At 44.9% G+C, this 17,541-nt stretch overlaps 1 protein-coding gene across 1 annotated transcript in view; it reads left to right on the top strand.

Annotated features, from left to right (window-relative positions):
• Positions 1-8,253, top strand: part of mei4 (meiosis-specific, MEI4 homolog (S. cerevisiae)) — a 90,489-nt gene extending 82,236 nt beyond the window's left edge. Inside the window, exon 5 of the mRNA XM_034700255.1 lies at positions 7,864-8,253. Coding sequence (XP_034556146.1) covers positions 7,864-8,115 — 252 coding nt within the window. The 3' untranslated portion in view covers positions 8,116-8,253. The remainder of the gene's footprint in view (positions 1-7,863) is intronic.
• Positions 8,254-17,541: the final 9,288 nt, after the last annotated feature.

Raw genomic sequence — 17,541 nt, 5'->3', positions numbered from 1 at the left:
CGAACGCCATCACTGTCGGCCTTCGGCCCGTCGGATCCCCGAGGAGTGCTAACAAGCCAGCAGACAGCTCCATCAGTCTGTCCTGCTGTTTCATCCTCTCATTTAGAAAAGGACACATGCAGATGGGCCAAACATCACTTCATCTAAAGTCATTATCTCTGAACCAGGCTGTCCTGTTTGATCCGACTCCTCTGCCTCTGGTTCTGCTCGGCTGTCCTCTGGCCGACGCTTCAAAGTGAGGATAAACACGGAGCAGACATCAGAGGAGACCCCTTCAGACATGCATCCTACTTCCTATATGATCTAGGACACTTCTTTACTAGGAGTCATCCCTTAGAGCTCATTTAAATCCGGAAAGTTAATACCATTGTGAAGTGAATATTTCAAATGTTGAACCTCTGGAAGTTCAGCGTGTATTTGTCCAGGAGCTAACGAAACACTGGAACATTTTTCATTTTAAAGGACAATAAATTCCTCTTAAAGCTAGGACTGGTAGCCACAGAAAACTAGCATGAATCTGAATGTAGCATTCCCTCAGGACTCCATCTAACCCCTCCCCCCTCCTTAAGTTATATACTTTGGCCTTTTTGCCTTTATTGTACAGGACAGCTGAAGAGAGACAGGGAATGTTGGGAGTAGAGAGCGGGGGAAGACATGAAGGGAATGGTCGACCGGCTGGGAATCCAACCGGTGACCCCTGCGACGAGGACTGTAGCCTCTGTATGTGGGGCGCTTAGACCGCTAGGCCACCAGCGCCCCAGAGAATACATTTTAATGTAAACAGACAAATGAAAATTAGAATACAAATTACAATTTAAAAAATTAAAAAGAAAATTAACTAAAATTTAGGATACAAATAAAAAAAAAATGTAATACAAATTTTAAATGAAATCTTAAATCAAAATTTTAAAATGTAATAAAAATGTTAAATTAAATCTAAAATCGAAATTTTAAAATGTAATACAAATTTTAAGTTAAATCTAAAATCAAAATTTTAAAATGTAATAAAAATGTTAAATTAAATTCAAAATCAAAATTTGAAAAATGTAATAAAAATGTTAAGTTAAATTACAAATCAAAATTTAGAATTAAAATCAAAAGTTTAAATGTAATAAAAATGTTAAAATAAATTTAAAATCAAAATTTTAAAATGTAATAAAAATGTTAGATTAAATTTAAAACCAAAATTTGAAAAAAAATGTAATAAAATGCTGAGTTATATTTAAAATCGAAATTTGTAAATGTTATACAAATTTGATTATACATTTTTATTGAATTTTGAAATTTAGAATAAAAATCAAAATTTTAAAATGTAATAAAAATGTATAATGAAATCTAAAATCAAAATTTTAGAATGTAATAAAAATGTTAAATTCAATTTAAAATAATTTTTTTTAAATGTTATACAAATCAAATTTAGAATGAAATTTAAAGGCATACACACAGAGTTGCTTGGTTTCTGATTCTGACCTCAGACTGTTGGTTGAGGCAGCAGGACTCCATGTGTAGAGGTGTAGATTTTAGAAGCTTGCTGTGTGTCAGGAGGCCGGCAGGTCCTCCTCCCTCGTCTCCTCCCTCGTCTCCTCCCTCGTCTCCTCCCTCGTCTCCTCCCTCGTCTCCTCCCCCTGTGGACTACTAGTTTGTGTATTTTCTCCTCAGACGCTCCATCACAGCTCCCACCAGGTTTTTGTTCCAGTTATTGATTTCTGCTGTCCACTGATCCCGTCTCATGGCTTCATAAATTCTCTGTGCTTCTGAGTGTTTGACAGGCCGGGGATTAAAGTAAGAAAGTCCCGGTCTCCACGGCTCCCTCTCTGTGCCCTGACTGACATAAAGCACCTCCACCTCCCTGCTGCTGCTTTATGTGTTTGTCAAAGGGAGCTGCTGGTAATGCTTGTTTAGAGAGCTGGAGATCTACAGAGTCTCATAGAAAAGTAAATAAGCGTCCCTCACTGAGGAGAGGAAACTCTGGGTGGAGGGAGTGTGTGCAGGAAACAGAGGAGCTTCATTAAAACTGTACTGCAGGTTAGAAGTGTCACAAACTCTCCTCCTGATGTTCTTCTTCTTCAGAGGGAGCAGGAATATTTAACATGCCTTTAAAATCACAGAAAGAATTAAAGTCGTTTGTTGCTCTCTTTTTGGTATTGATTGACGTACTCCGGGTAGGCAGGTGGATAAGAAGTGAAGCTCGGCGTACAGAACATCAGCTGCTCTTAATGTCATCCCCACTAATCCTCCTCTCTGCTGTGTCTGATTTTACCAGTGTCATATGAATCATCACTGATACTTGTTCTGGAGGTCCTTGCTGATGCTCTCTCTGCCTTTGCTTTTCATGCTTGTGAAAGACAGGGGAGGTGTGCTCTCCCCGCCTCAAGCTTTGGTATTCCACATACGCAGGTGGAACGGCAGGGAGCTCCCAGAATAGAGGAGGCCTTTGCTGCTGCTCTCCCTGCCTTTGCTTTTCATGTATTCACATAAAAGTGAGGGGAGCGGGGCACTGGGGGTCTAGTGGATTAAGTGCCCCACATAAAGAGGCTATAGACCTTGTCGCAGAGGTCGCCGGTTCGATTCCCGGCCGCGACCATGGACTGCATGTCTTCCCTCGCTCTCCACTCCCCATATTTCCTATCTCTCTTCAGCTGTCCTATTATAAAGGCAAAAACCCTCCAAAAACATAACTTAAAAAGAGAGAAAATGAGGGGAGGTGTGCTCTCCCCTCCTCAGGCTTTTGCACTCCACATATGCAGGTGGAAGGGCAGGGAGCTCCCATTACAGAGGAGGTCTTTATTGCTGCTCTCCCTACCTGGGCTTTTCATGCTCATGAGAGAGAAGGTGGGTGTGCTCTGACCTCCTTAGGCGTTGTCATTCCACGTAGGTGCATGGAACGGCAGGCAGCTCCCTGTCTCTCCCTGTCTTGGCTTTTCATGTATTCGCGTGAAAGAGAGGGGAGGTGTGCTCTCCCCACCTCAAGCTTTGGCATTCCACCTGGGCACATGGAACGACAGGGAGCTCCCAGAACAGAGGAGGTTTTTGCAGATGGTCCCCCCTGCCTTGGCTTTTCATTTATGAAAGAGAAGGGAGGTGTGTTCTTCCCGCCTCAAGCTTTCGCATTCAGTGCAAGCACCTGGAAGGGCAGGCAGCTCCCAGAGCAGAGCCATACCACCAAATATAACCAACATAGGGGGTCCAAAAATATCACACTTTATAATCATGTAATGGTAATAATCTGATTTCATGTATGTACTTTATTTGGAAAATTGGTCGTTAAATCTGATTAATTGATCCAAATTTTCTTTGTAAGAAAGTGAAAACATGAAGACTGTCAATATATATTAATAAATCGAGACAAATGCTAAATATGTTTTTAAATTTCTGATTGTTTCTGGTTTATTTGATGGTGATTCTTGGTCTTGACCGGTTGGACAAGGTGTTTGAATTCAATGATTCATGCTGCACAAAGAAAGAGGGAAGCACTTTAATGATCCTCTGACATCCATAGATTTGACAGGTAGTCAGTGATTGACAGCTGATGGATTAGTTTATGATCAATAAGGTCATCAGTATCAGCCTGGACATTACCTCAGGGAGGAAGGTGTATCTTATCACAGCTGAGATCCTCAAACTGGAAACTTCCTCTACGTGTTGTTGAGTGTAAAACAAGAGAATCTGCATATTAATCAGAAGCTGAGCAGCAAACAGCTCTGTTTTACTCACACTCTGAATCCAGTAAATCCTTCATGAAATAACACTTCATCCCCTCAGCTTCATTTGATTTCATGTTTCTCCCAGTTTGTTGCTTTTTAAAAGGATCAGCCGACCTCGCTGAGTGCTCGGATGTGATGGAGAGACGCCTGAACATCCAGAATCTGTGCATGGACGGAGCTCAGATAATTATCTCTTTAATGATGATTTGCAGATTCACGTCACACTGCAGCCCCCCCAAACCCCCTCAAACCCCCTCCCCCCTTCACGTGTTCGCTCACATGAAATCTGTCCTTTCCATCTTGTTGACGGTCTCTGCAGCAGCAGCAGGGTGTGGATATCTGCGGCCTCGGTGTCAGGCCGCCTGCTGGGATCTGCTAATGATACCCTTAATGGCAGCGAATACTCACAGATATATATAGAGTCGATGTTCAGTACATTACCTCCATCATCAGCTGCAACATACGTCTGAAACTGAAGCTGCTGAAGTTTGCACCATGAACTCTCTGAGAAGTCTGCTCTGCTTTGAGCCTGCACTTTATTTGTCCAGCAGGGGGCGACTCACTGGGTTAGATAAAGAGGTTCAGTCATTCCTAAATCTGAAGTCGATATTTTAAGTAGATATTCCCTTCATTAAACATTTTCCTAATGAGTTCATGGTCTCAGTCTCCAGTTTCAAGACGTCTTCAACGCTTGAAGTTTTGGCTTCAGTGTCTCAGGGTCTAAAATGTGGGCTCTGGTACCAGATCATCTACCAGCCGGTCTACGTTCCAACTCTCAGCTTTGAGCTTTGGGTTCTGACTGAAGGAATGAGGTCTTGGATACAAGTGGCTGAAATGAGTTTCCTCATGAGCTGCTCCAATCTACTCCCTTGCAAAGATAACATAAACCCACTATCTTTACAACAACTGAAAAATGTAACTTTCATGCGGGTCCTGATCCTGTTAGTGACATCCCAGATGTTTGTCGTAACCATTGGGGTGTATGTGGTTTCTGGGACTTCCAGAGCCAGCCTCAAGTGGATCCTCCATGAACTGCAGTTTTTAACACTTCTGCATTGGACTATTTTTAGACTGGAGGTTGTCGTTTGGTCGTAACCTGCAGTAGTGCTGGGTGATAATTTGATAACGATAATTATTGTGATATAATTTTTCTCAGTATAAATATAACAAATGTTCAATAAAAGATATATTTAAACCTGTAGTTACACCTCCCCGCCACTGGAAAGGGAGGGGCGCTAATGAGCCTCAAACGTGAGTTTTGAAGAAGAAGAAGACGGCATTGAACAGCCAATCATGTCGCAGGGTGAGAGGTAGGCGGGGCTTAAAGAGGTTTGGAGCGGAATGTAAACACAGCTGAAACGAGCGACAGCGACACTGAAGGAAACTTACACATCGTACTAAGCAGCATCAGAAATGATGGATTCAAGAAGCTTATCAGAAAACTAAAGACAGATACAAACCGTCTGGTTTCTTCAACTTTCACTCAGGACCTGCAGACCAATTCTGAGAACCACACGCCTCGCATTGTATCGTTAAAGGTGACATATGATGCCAAATGGACTTTTTAATGGTTCTCTCCCTGAAATCTGTGTCCCTGTCTACAAACCCCCTGAAAAGTCAAAGACTCCATTCTGCCCCTGTTCTGATTTCTCCACCTTTCTGTAAATGTGTGCTGAAACCAGCCGTTTCAGTTTTCAGTGTTTTTCATACGTCACAACGCCATCCGGTCTGTAACAGGAAGTCAGAGCTCGGAGCTTGTTCAGCCCATAGACTGTATAAAATACAACTCAACCCCTCCTCCGTTTTTCATTCCCTGCACACATGTGTGCTAACAAGGAGCTTAGGAGGGAGGCATGCTAGTTGTAGGCTGTCTTAATAAACACAAAGGTCGCTTTGACTCCCCACGTCTGCAGATTTGAAGATCTAGTGGAGGATTTTTATTTATCATGGATAAGTGCTAGCGCTAGTTAGCATAGCCACATAGCTACATGTTGGTAGCTGTGTACCAAGACACACGTCGACATGCTGACAAATAAAACAACAAGAAACACTAAATCTGTGACCAATGGTTCAGAAAGGTCCTGCTGCAGGCGCCTCTCCGTCAGGATCAGATTCTGGATCAGATTCAGAGGGTTGAAGTAACGCGGGTCTGTGAGCAGCCGTGTATATTCAGCCAACATGGAAACATTAGATCAACGTGCCGGACAGCCGAGGCCACGCCCACTTCCCGAGGGGGCGTGGTCAGAGAGCTCATTCTCATTTAAAGGCACAGACACAGAAAACAGCCTGTTCTGAGCAGGGCTGAAAAAGAGGGGTTTACAGGCAGACCAGAATCTGATTTCAAAGTGTTTTTATGAGCATAAACTTTAAAGACATGTTTTGGGGACCTCTTAGACCAATATATGTTGATGAAAAAGAGCAGAATATGTCACCTTTAAAGTTCTTAGAGTCCCTGAAGCTCCCTAAGGGTTCACTGTACTCCATGACCGGTCTAAACTTTGTCCTCAGGGTACAAAAAAATGGAAAACACTGTAAGGGCTGAAAATCTCAGCAGCCGTAAAGTTAACTCCGGCTGACCTTTTGTGCAGAGAGCCTGAGAAATGTTATCGATTAGAGTCCGTGTTCATTAATCACGATGGAGTCGGCCGCAGAAGTCCGTCTCTGATCACCTGAAAGAGCTCTCAACAGACCGCACTGAAGGAGTGAGATATAAAGAAAGGGCTGTTGAAGCTCTGCAGAACAAAGTGCCGAGTGACCCACTACAGATGGGGTCGGGGTGGCGCATGTGTGTGTGTGTTTGAGAGAGTGTGTGTGTGTGTTTGAGAGTGTGTGTGTGTGTGTGTGTGTGTGTGTGTGTGTGTGTTTGAGAGAGTGTGTGTGTGTGTTTGAGAGTGTGTGTGTGTGTGTGTGTGTGTGTGTGTGTGAGGGGTTAAGGGGTGTTGTTGTCACATTCTGTCAGCTCTCTGAAAGCCGAACCCTGGAGGAATACCTGACAGCCATCTGGCGGTTGTTTTTCTTTGTGACACATCTCAAACACACACACACACACGCACACACACACACACACACGCAAACACACACACACACACGCACACACACGCCGCCTGGAAGGGATCCAGCAGCCTGTGTTTATTTGAATAATTAACATTTGGTTTGTAGAGCTTTGTGTGCCGGAGGAGCTCTGAAACAGTCCCACCCTCACCTCACGCCTCAGTGTTGTCATCTTTTGTTAAAGGCAAGGCAAGGCAAGGCAGCTTTATTTGTATAGCGCATTTCATACACAAGGGCAACTCAATGTGCTTTACATTAACACATTAAAAGCATTGGAGACATTCAGACAGGCATAAAAGAACATAATTAAAATGACAAATATGATAAAACAGAAAAGAAAAGGAAAATTAGAAATATATTAAAAATTACATTAAAATTTTAATTTAAAGTGGGTTAAAATAATCTAAGATAGGAAGGCAGAGGTAAATAAAAAAGTCTTAATCTTTGATTTGAAAGAGGTGAGAGTTTGAGCAGACCTACAGACCTAAAGAGCGTCTGCAGGTATTTGCAGCGTGTTACATCACCCCTCAATCCGTCCCCTCTGAAGGATTACTCCACTGTTTGTGTTGGTGTAATAGTTCACCCTCTCTCTGCTGTTCCCTCCTTTAAGGTCTTCTTTAATTCCTGAGTCTCGGCTGCAGGATTTCCCCGTGGAGATGTTATTTGTGCTGCTTGACCTCCAGGATGATGTAGGAACTTCTGACACATCCGACATGTGAGGATTTAGAGCTGCCGTGTGGAGGCTGCTGCTGCTGCTGCTGCTGCTGCTGCTGCTGCTGCTGCTGCTGCTGCTGCTGCTGCTGCTGCTGCTGCTGCTGCTGCTGCTGCTCAGATTTGTAGCGAGGATGGCGGCAGGCCAGGATCCAGTTAGTCAACAGTGCAGATAAGAAGGAAGCTGGCATGTTGCAGGAAGGAGACCTTTGAGGGTTTGTTAATCCGGGGGACTCCTGAGTCAGCAAGGTGGACTAATCCAGGTCATAAATGAAGGAAGGGAAGCTGACATGCATGTGATAGAAGGATCGATTTCCTGCATCAAAGACCGTCGCAGTGATTCAATGTTGTCCACGTGAGGCGACTTTCAGCTGACGTTGTTGTTTTTTTGTTCCAGGGGACCTCAGCGTTGGACCAGTTTCCAGTGGACCAGTACCAGAACTCGTGCTCCCTGTTCTCCGTGGTGGAGCAGCTCCTGCAGAAGTCAAAGGTACCGTGCCGGGTGGAGCTGAGGTCGGATCAGTCGGGCTTCCTGAGACACTTGGAGCAGCGGGTCTTTCTCCTGTCCAGTGAGTTCCCGTTGTTTTCCATCTACATGTGGAGGGTAGGCGGTCTCCTCACCTCCTCGGACTCAGAAAAACCCTCCTAGGAGGCGTCAGTCAGGTTTTCACTCCGCTGTAAATCCAAACAACAGAGAGGCTAGAGGATAAGTCTTAGGTTGTTCTACATTTCACTTACTGTCAACTCAGAAAGACCCAAAACCAAATAAACGATCTCTCCCTCCAGAGCCTGACACTTCTTCTTCTTTGGTAGATTCAGTGTTCCCATGTAGCTCATTAAGTTGCGCCCTCTTTAGCTTAAAAAGAGGCGTGCCAAAGCATCTCTTCCCTCGTCTCCTTCCATCATAGTTCTGTTTCTTTAGCATGAGGCTGATCTAAGGGATGCTAGGAGATGAGGACACTGTCACCGCTATCTCCTCACAGGCTTGCTTCACCTCAGCCCTGCACTGTCCTCAAACTACATCCTGATATCACCGTCCTGAGTTTAAATTATGAAGCTGTGCTGCTGTGTCTCGTGCATAAATGTACATCTGTTTGTTTTAAAAGTCCCTGATTGTTCCTGTTGAGCAAAGGAAATGTTTTGATGCATATAAATAATGGATGTAGGATCCATGACGTCACCCGTCTGTTCTGCCATATTGGAAATGCTGGAAGAGTGTGAGTTAAAGAGGCGGGGTTTGAGCTTCCTAGCCAACAGCTATGTGTTCCCGCCTGTCAGTCAAGTCAGTCATGTCCTTATTTGGGCAAAAACTTGTAATCTTAATATCTTCTGAACCGTCACGTTAGAAAACATTTCCCCCCGTACAGTGTGTGCAGAGAGAGAGATTAGCTTCGTAGACACAAGCCGTTTTTTGAACCAGGCTGTAGTGTTGTAATAGTCCAGACCGGTCTTGGTCTCGAGACCGCTTATTTAAGGTCTCGGTCTCATCTCGGAATCGAAAGCTTGTTTACTCAGCCTTGTCTCGGTCTCAGACTGGGCGGACTCCGTACTTTATGTCCAGAGCGGTCGAGACCACCACTGATGTGTCCCTGTCATTACTGTACGACCTCCTCCTTCTCCTGAGATCTAAGCCAACAGAAAACACAGTTTTACCTCTGATCTAAAGCAAAAGTTAAACTTACAACAACCAATCAAAACTTAAGGAGTCAAAAGAAAGGCAACAAAGACAAAAACAAACCTTGTTTTTTGCTGTCAATTCTATTTAAAGCAAACTGCAATAAAATCAACAGAAGACTTCAATGATAGATATGGTCTTGGTCTTGTCCCGGTCTTGCCCTGCCTTGGTCTTGGTCTTGGTCTTGCCCTGCCTTGGTCTTGGTCTTGACTCGGTCACGGTCCCTAAATGTCTTGGTCTTGACTTGTTCTTGGTCACTCTGGTCTCGGACATGTCTTGGTCTTGGTTAATGCGGTCTTGACTACAACACTGCCAGGCTGTAAACATGTTTATTCCTGCTGTAAAGATCGTCCTCTTTGAATGGGTGTGTATGTGGTTTCCTGTGTTTCTGCAGCCAGCCTCAAGTGGACGCTCGATGAACTGCAGTTTATAACACTTTCACATGGGCTTCATATTTTGAGACAGGACGTTGCCGCTCGATATAACATCAAAACATGCGTCCTCTTTGTTCTGTGATTTAAAGGAGAGAAGTTAAATGTGCCAACTTGAGTAGAAAGGCTGAAACAGCAACCTGCAGGCGTCTCTGACTCTGAAAGGGACTAAGAGCAGGGACGCTGATTTCTTTGATTCATATTACACCCAAATGCCTCCTTTGGATAATCAAGGAACTTATTCCTACCTCTTAATGTCTGCGCCTCACTTAGCGCCCAGATTGTGCGCCACTTAGCTAGCATGCCCTACCTCACTCTGCGCTCTAGACCGTGCGTCTAAGATGTTTCAAATACGACCCATCATGTTTCCAGAATGATAACAGCATCTTTAGTTTAGTCTGAAAACAACAGCAGAGAACAAACTGTACTTGTAAGAAGTTAAATCTTTGTAACAAGAGTTCAAGCAGCTGCTGTTTGAAAATATAACCAGCAGCAGAAGCGGGAGGTGTTTTTGTACTTTAGGGTCGTTTAGTTTTAATTTGTTCTTTCTGCAGAATGTTATTAAAATATAAAACTGCAGAACTGAGAGGATGAAACCACCGCAGCATCTTATAGTGCTGCAGTCCAACATTAATCTGATGTATGCGTGTTAACAAAGCTTTTAATGGAAAGGAAACTTAAAGAAAAGTCCACATCCTTCCCTTTTTAAGTGTTGTGTTTGAAGTGATTAGTCTGAAGCTTCACTAAAAACCAAATCACTGATAATTCTTCTCATACTTTAGTTTCCTTCCTGATTCTCCTTCCTCAACGGCTCAACAAGGAGTGCTCACAGGCCCGTTGTATTTATGTGGGTAATAACTGAGGCTCTTTATGTTATTATTCTCCATGAATATTAGAGGCTGTGCTGACGAGCCAATGGGAAATGTGCGTTTGAGGTGTCACAAAAACGGATCTGCATCATCTCCAGCTTGTTAGACGTCTGGGAATTGTGTTAAAAGATGAACTCAATCAAAGCGAGCTTCGTTCAGAGGTACGTGTGCACAGATTGTTGTTCTCTGTGAGGCTGTTAAGAGGATATTTGTTTCGTTCTTAATTACAAAAAAAGTTAGAAAAGGAAAATAATCATGAAGGAAGCGACAGAGAGGGAGATAATCCTGATTACACACTGAAGTTTAAAACAAACACAATCAGAGAACAGGCTTCAGAGACACACACAGCTCAGTTAACATCACTGCACAGCAAAACGCTTCTTCTTTAGATGAGTTACAGCAGACTGTAAAGATCGTCTTCTTTGAACGGGTGTGTGTAAAAGCGTTTTTCTACCAGAGGAACTTTACCCCTGAACTACATGCGTTTGGACCTGTGGACCCAGGGTCTAAATTTAGTTCAGGGGTAGATAATCTCCCCCCTAAAAAGCCCCTGCTAGTACTTTTCAAAGGTCCCAGGACTTTCAGGGGGCGGGGCCTGCAATGCTGAACGTGTCTGATTGGTAGATTAACCTCAGTGTTTTTATTCCTCCCTCCGTCCACAATAACATCACACACATCTGTGGTTCACTTGATTTCTCTTTCTTTCATTAGTTTTTATTTGTTCTATCTTTTTTGTATGTGTGTGTACTTTTCAAAAGAAGAAGCTGTGATTCTCCGGTTCAACTTTTTTGCCAAATTTTTTTTTCATTTTGTTTTTGCCAAAAAAAAATCTATTTTTTTTTATTTTTTTTTTCAAAAAAATTTGTTTCTAATTTTTTTCTTCAAAATTTTAATTTTTCAAAAAAAAAAATTCAATTTTTTTTTTTCAAAACATTTTTTTTGTCAAAATTTTTTTTTGTCAAATTTTTTTGGTCTTTTTTTTTTCAAATTTCTTTTGTCCAAAATTTTTTTTTTTTAACTTTTTTTTGTCAAATTTTTCCAAAAACCATTCACAGTCATTGTTTTTTTCATCTGTGATTCTCTTGATTTCTCTTTCTTTCATTAGTTTTTATTTGTTCTATCTTTTTTGTATGTGTGTGTACTTTTCAAAAGAAGAAGCTGTGATTCTCTTGATTTAGCAGCTTGTAACAGTAGTCTTCTCTCAGCCCACCGTGAATGCGTCTCTCCTCCCGGTGTTCCGCTTTTAAAAGTGACCCTGTAAACTGGAGACCTACACAGCTGTTGAAAACACAGAGGGAGTTCCTGGGAATGCAAACTAGTTTAGTTTTTATTAAGATTTCAAAATATCCTCATCAGATATTTAATGATGGTCTAAAGACGTTTATGAGGGATGCATCCGGCTGAGAGTCTCCAGTTAACAGGGTCGCCGTTTAAACCAAAACACCGGCCGATCTCTGCGATCACGGCTTTTTGAGTTCAAAAGGATTTTAAAGCCGTGTTGAAACGTCTTTACTACTCGCGCTTATCTCCTCTCACGTGTTGATTCAGTGAATCCATCTGTGATGAAATATAGCACCATCTAAAACAGACCAGCTGAGTCTCTTCATGCTAACAGGCTAACTGTTGTGTTGCTCAGAATGATACCTGCCTGTCCGTCTGCTTCTATGGTGTCATCTGTGATGAATGGCATTCCTCTTTGTGTTACTGCCCTCTACTGGTCTGGTGGTGTAGTGCATTTACTTTCTTTCCTCCATACGTCACTGGCCTGATTTACACAATCTACCCGGGACTTCAGCCTGCGGTCGAAACGCAGACAACAATGGGGGACCAGGAACCTTTTAGTTAAGGGTCAAGTAGTTCTGGGGGCTAAAAGACCCTGGAACTCTTGGTGGAAATGCACCTTATGTGGTTTCTGATGTTTCTGCAGCCAGCCTCTAGTGGACACTCGAGGAACTGCAGTTTTTAACACTTCTGTATTGGCTTCAGATTTGAAGACCTGAGGCTGCCGCTTGATTCCAACATGCTGTTTTCTCTCATGAGACTGACCTTCAGTTTTAAGCTCTATTTAGATTTTGACACTGTGACCGGCTCTGTTTGGAAAGAGTCCAGAATGTTTGTTGGGATTTGGCGCTTTATAAATAAAGATTGATTGATGCTGTAGTACCTGCAGTCCTCCTCCCATCAGAACATCTAGAATAACTGAAGTCACCCTCTGCTGCTCGTTAAGCTCGTTGCAGTGAGATCAGATTAGATGATCCACGTTTGTATCTCAGGGACAGAGAAGGACTTGAACGGTGATTCAGGGACACTTCCTCAGTCTCCAGAGGAAACCACATCACGTCTTGAACCAGTCTGAGATGTTGAAATGGAAACTCCATCAGCCCCTTACTTTGTGCATGTGTTTCCTAACGCTGGGAGCTTGTTCGCCTTTCATCATCCCCTGCTCTGTTTCCCAGCCTCTCCTCCAGAAAGCGAGTGAATCCATCTGCACTGATGTTCTCCTCCCTGCTGCTTATTTGCTGTCTGCAATAATGGCCCAGGCAGGAGCAGCGGCTTAAATCAGTTTCCTGGTACGTCATGAATTACCCGCGGCTCACGGGCCCCGGCTGCGCTGATAGCCATCGCTCCTATTGTGTCTGCTTTGGGTCTGAGCCCGGCTCCGTCTATGATCTCCTCATCTTTCATATCCTGTTGAGAGCAGAGCGGGGAGAGGCCGGGCGTTAAAAAATAAAACACAGAGCGCGCTCAGACGTGCGCTGACGGTTAATGTGCCTCTGTGGGGGGAGTGGATCTGTCTCATCCTGCAGTGGGGAGGCAGGGACAGGGAGGGTTGCGTCATCAGCGCAGAGACCTGGTGAGAGTCGTCACGTGTGTAATCTGGTTCATCTGCAGAGATTAGCAGAGATTGTAGATTTATACAGACCTGAGTTCTCCCTGAGCCTCAGCCCAACATCTCAAAAACCAGACATTAGTCCCACATCTCCCCGTCCTTCCATCCCTCAATCGGCTTCCTGACCTCCCTGTTCCTCTTTTCGTCCCTCTAATCTCATCCTTTCATCACGTCCAGGCTAAAGGTGTGTTCATGCTGTGAACAAACACTTCTTTGTTTTCTGGAGCCGAGTCGTTCAGAAGTGAGCCGTCGCTCATCCTCACTTTGTCTCCTGGGAGTGGCACATGCAACAGGTGAACAAAACAAAGCAGAACACCGGCTGATGAAACACCTTTGATTCTTTAAACTCTGAGCATTTCACCCTCAACGCTGTACAGGACAGCCTGGAGAGCTGGTATAAGGAGACGTGTCTCTCCTCTCTCAACATGAGCAACGTGAGATCTCTGGATAATAAGATGGACGAGCTAACAGGACTAGCCAGGAGTCAGACAGAGTTTCAGGAGTGTAGCATGGTGTGCTTCACAGAAACGTGGCTGCATCATGATAACCCCGACCACAGCGTCTCCACTGACGGCTTCCAGACTGTCCGGGCAGACCGGGATAGACCCGAGAGCGCTGTGGGCCTCCGACCATATTATCTGCACAGGGAGATCTCACATGTCGTACTGGTAGCTGTTTACATCCCCCCTCTGCCAACCAGACCATGGCATCCAACGTTCTCAACGCTGCCATAGCCAGATTCAAGACAGACCACCAGAGCGCCCTCTTCCTGATCTCAAGACAGACCACCAGAGCGCCCTCTTCCTGATCTCAAGACACATCTCAACATGGATTACTCCCTTCAGCGCAGTGTGCAGAGGACTTTACCAAACATTCACCTGTTACTGACACGCAGAATTCAGAGCAGAGTTTGGTGCAGAGGGACACAGAGGACACCGGACACACATGGCAGGTCACGCCTGTTGGCCCCGGACCAGAGGAGGCTCAGGTTAGAGTGAAAGTGAGGGGCTCACAGGATGATGGACCAGAGGAGGCTCAGGTTAGAGTGAAAGTGAGGGGCTCACAGGATGATGGACCAGAGGAGGCTCAGGTTAGAGTGACAGTGAGGGGCTCACAGGATGATGGACCAGAGGAGGCTCAGGTTAGAGTGACCGTGAGGGGCTCACAGGATGATGGACCAGAGGAGGCTCAGGTTAGAGTGAAAGTGAGGGGCTCACAGGATGATGGACCAGAGGAGGCTCAGGTTAGAGTGAAAGTGAGGGGCTCACAGGATGAAGGACAGAGGAGGCTCAACTTAGAGTGAAAGTGAGGGGTTCACAGGATGATGGACCAGAGGAGGCTCAGATTAGAGTGAAAGTGAGGGGCTCACAGGATGATGGACCAGAGGATGCTCAGGTTAGAGTGAAAGTGCAGGGCTCACAGGATGATGGACCAGAGGAGGCTCAGGTTAGAGTCAAAGTGAGGGGCTCACAGGATGATGGACCAGAGGAGGCTCAGGTTAGAGTGAAAGTGTGGGGCTCACAGGATGATGGACCAGAGGAGGCTCAGGTTAGAGTGAAAGTGAGGGGCTCACAGGATGATAGACCAGAGGAGGCTCAGGTTAGAGTGAAAGTGAGGGGCTCACAGGATGATGGACCAGAGGAGGCTCAGGTTAGAGTGAAAGTGAGGGGCTCACAAACTTCAGTTCTTATTAGATCATGAAGTGCTCTATAACGTCCACATGAATGTAAACCGGATTACAAACTGCACTTTAAGAACAGAAAGTCCAGGCGTGCTGGTCTGCTACGATATAGTCTCTCTCCCTCCCCCTCTTTCTCCATGCAGCAGGTCAGCATCGACGCCCTGTCCCCCGGTGCTTCATCATATTATTTATTCATTGATTCATTTCATGTTGGAGTGTTTCAGAGTTGTATTGTTGGTAATGTCCTGCAGTTTCTTCTATATGGACAGAATTCTGGAATATCACCGGGCAAAAAGTCTACCATAAACTCTGGTCTGTACGTACTTTTATTATCATTATTTCATTGTATTTGTATTTATATCTTATTAATTACTTTCTCCTGTTGATATGATTTGATATTCTTACTTATTGTGTGTGGAGCAGCTGTAATGACTGAATTTCCCTCAGGATGAATAAAGTATTTCTGATTCTGATTACTCTCTCACGCCCCTGTGGTCCAGACTTCAGTAACCAGCTGTAAAAGTTTCTAAACTCTGTGAAACATGAAACTCTCTTTAAGAGGTGATGTTTAAAGATTTCTCTCTGGAGCAGGATCCAGTGGACTCGCATCAAAAGCTGCAGAGAACCAGATAAGCCTCATCGGCTGAAGGTGTTTCACATGAACCAGTTCAAAGACAAACTTTGTGAAAGGAGAAAATGAATGATAAAGTAGAGTTTTAATTTGTGGTTAGTAGTTAGTGTGCAGGGACGAAGAAGCAGCGTCCAGCGGCGCGATGGAGCGCCGGTCCGTGAAATACTGTAGCCGTTCTGAAAAGCATTAAAAACTGTGGAATAAGGTGAGAGGACATAAATCAGGGAGGCTGTGGAGTGGCTCGGTGTGCAGAGGCTGCAGATTGTGTAAATAATGCTTCACTAAGGCTTCTCCTCACTCTGGCATCACGAGGACGTGATTTATGAGCGCTCTGATGCCTTAAATCTGCAGCACACAGATGGATGTGAGGATTGGTTTTCCATATGTTGGGCTGGAGATGTTATAGATCAGAGGGTTCCTGATGTGGAGGCCGACAGGTCAGGCCGAGTTTCTGAGCAGGAGGAGACTTTAAGTAAATTCTGCATCATCTGTTTGTCAGAGAAGGACTCTCTCAAACGAGGAGGGAGAGTGGGTCGCTCTCCTGACGGATCATTTCTCTGCCAGATTGAACAAAAGAGACAAAGTAAGACGGGAGAACGGACGGCATGGAGGCTGACGTGATATATTCACTGAGAAATAAAGAAGGGAAGAGAGTCTGTTCTCTACCTGTGGGAGGAATTGATTTAAAGAAACATTCGTCACAATCCTTTGAGCAAGAGACGAGGATTAAACGTCTCCACGTCTGTGTCCTTTGAATTCAAAAGGAGCTTTAAAGAGGATCTGAGAGTCTCTTCTTCACCAACGAGCTGAGGATGGTGTTGGTGAATTATCACGACTTTATGAGCGACACTAATTCAACTCATGAACTTTGAAGCTCTTCAGATGCTCAGTGTCTGATATCATAGATCCCTGATCAGACAGCAGGCTCACACATCGAGCCCCAAACTGAAGCTTCATGAAGATGTGTGTGTCTCTGTGCAGAGAGAGGGTAGAGGTGTAACTTGTGTCTCTGTGCAGAGAGAGGGTGGAGGTGTAACTTGTGTCTCTGTGCAGAGAGAGGGTGGAGGTGTAACTCGTTGTGTCTCTGTGCAGTGAGAGGGTGGAGGTGTAACTTGTGTCTCTGTGCAGAGAGAGGGTGGAGGTGTAACTTGTGTCTCTGTGCAGTGAGAGGGTGGAGGTGTAACTTGTGTCTCTGTGCAGAGAGAGGGTGGAGGTGTAACTTGTGTCTCTGTGCAGAGAGAGGGTGGAGGTGTAACTTGTGTCTCTGTGCAGAGAGAGGGTGGAGGTGTAACTCGTTGTGTCTGTGCAGAGAGAGGGTGGAGGTGTAACTTGTGTCTCTGTGCAGAGAGAGGGTGGAGGTGTAACTCGTTGTGTCTCTGTGCAGAGAGAGGGTGGAGGTGTAACTCGTTGTGTCTCTGTGCAGAGAGAGGGTGGAGGTGTAACTTGTGTCTCTGTGCAGAGAGAGGGTGGAGGTGTAACTTTTGTCTCTGTGCAGAGAGAGGGTGGAGGTGTAACTTGTGTCTCTGTGCAGAGAGAGGGTGGAGGTGTAACTTGTGTCTCTGTGCAGAGAGAGGGTGGAGGTGTAACTCGTGTCTGTGCAGAGAGAGGGTGGAGGTGTAACTCGTGTCTCTGTGCAGAGAGAGGGTGGAGGTGTAACTCGTTTTGTCTCTGTGCAGAGAGAGGGTGGAGGTGTAACTCGTTGTGTCTCTGTGCAGAGAGAGGGTGGAGGTGTAACTTGTGTCTCTGTGCAGAGAGAGGGTGGAGGTGTAACTTGTGTCTCTGTGCAGTGAGAGGGTGGAGGCGTAACTCGTGTCTCTGTGCAGAGGGAGGGTGGAGGTGTAACTTGTGTCTCTGTGCAGAGGGAGGGTGGAGGTGTAACTTGTGTCTCTGCAGAGAGA

The sequence above is a fragment of the Notolabrus celidotus genome, chromosome 13 (assembly GCF_009762535.1).
Source record: "Notolabrus celidotus isolate fNotCel1 chromosome 13, fNotCel1.pri, whole genome shotgun sequence".
In the NCBI taxonomy this organism is placed as follows: Eukaryota; Metazoa; Chordata; class Actinopteri; order Labriformes; family Labridae; genus Notolabrus; species Notolabrus celidotus.
The sequence above is the reverse complement of the archived record's forward strand: the minus strand, read 5'-3'. Positions and strand labels throughout refer to the sequence as shown.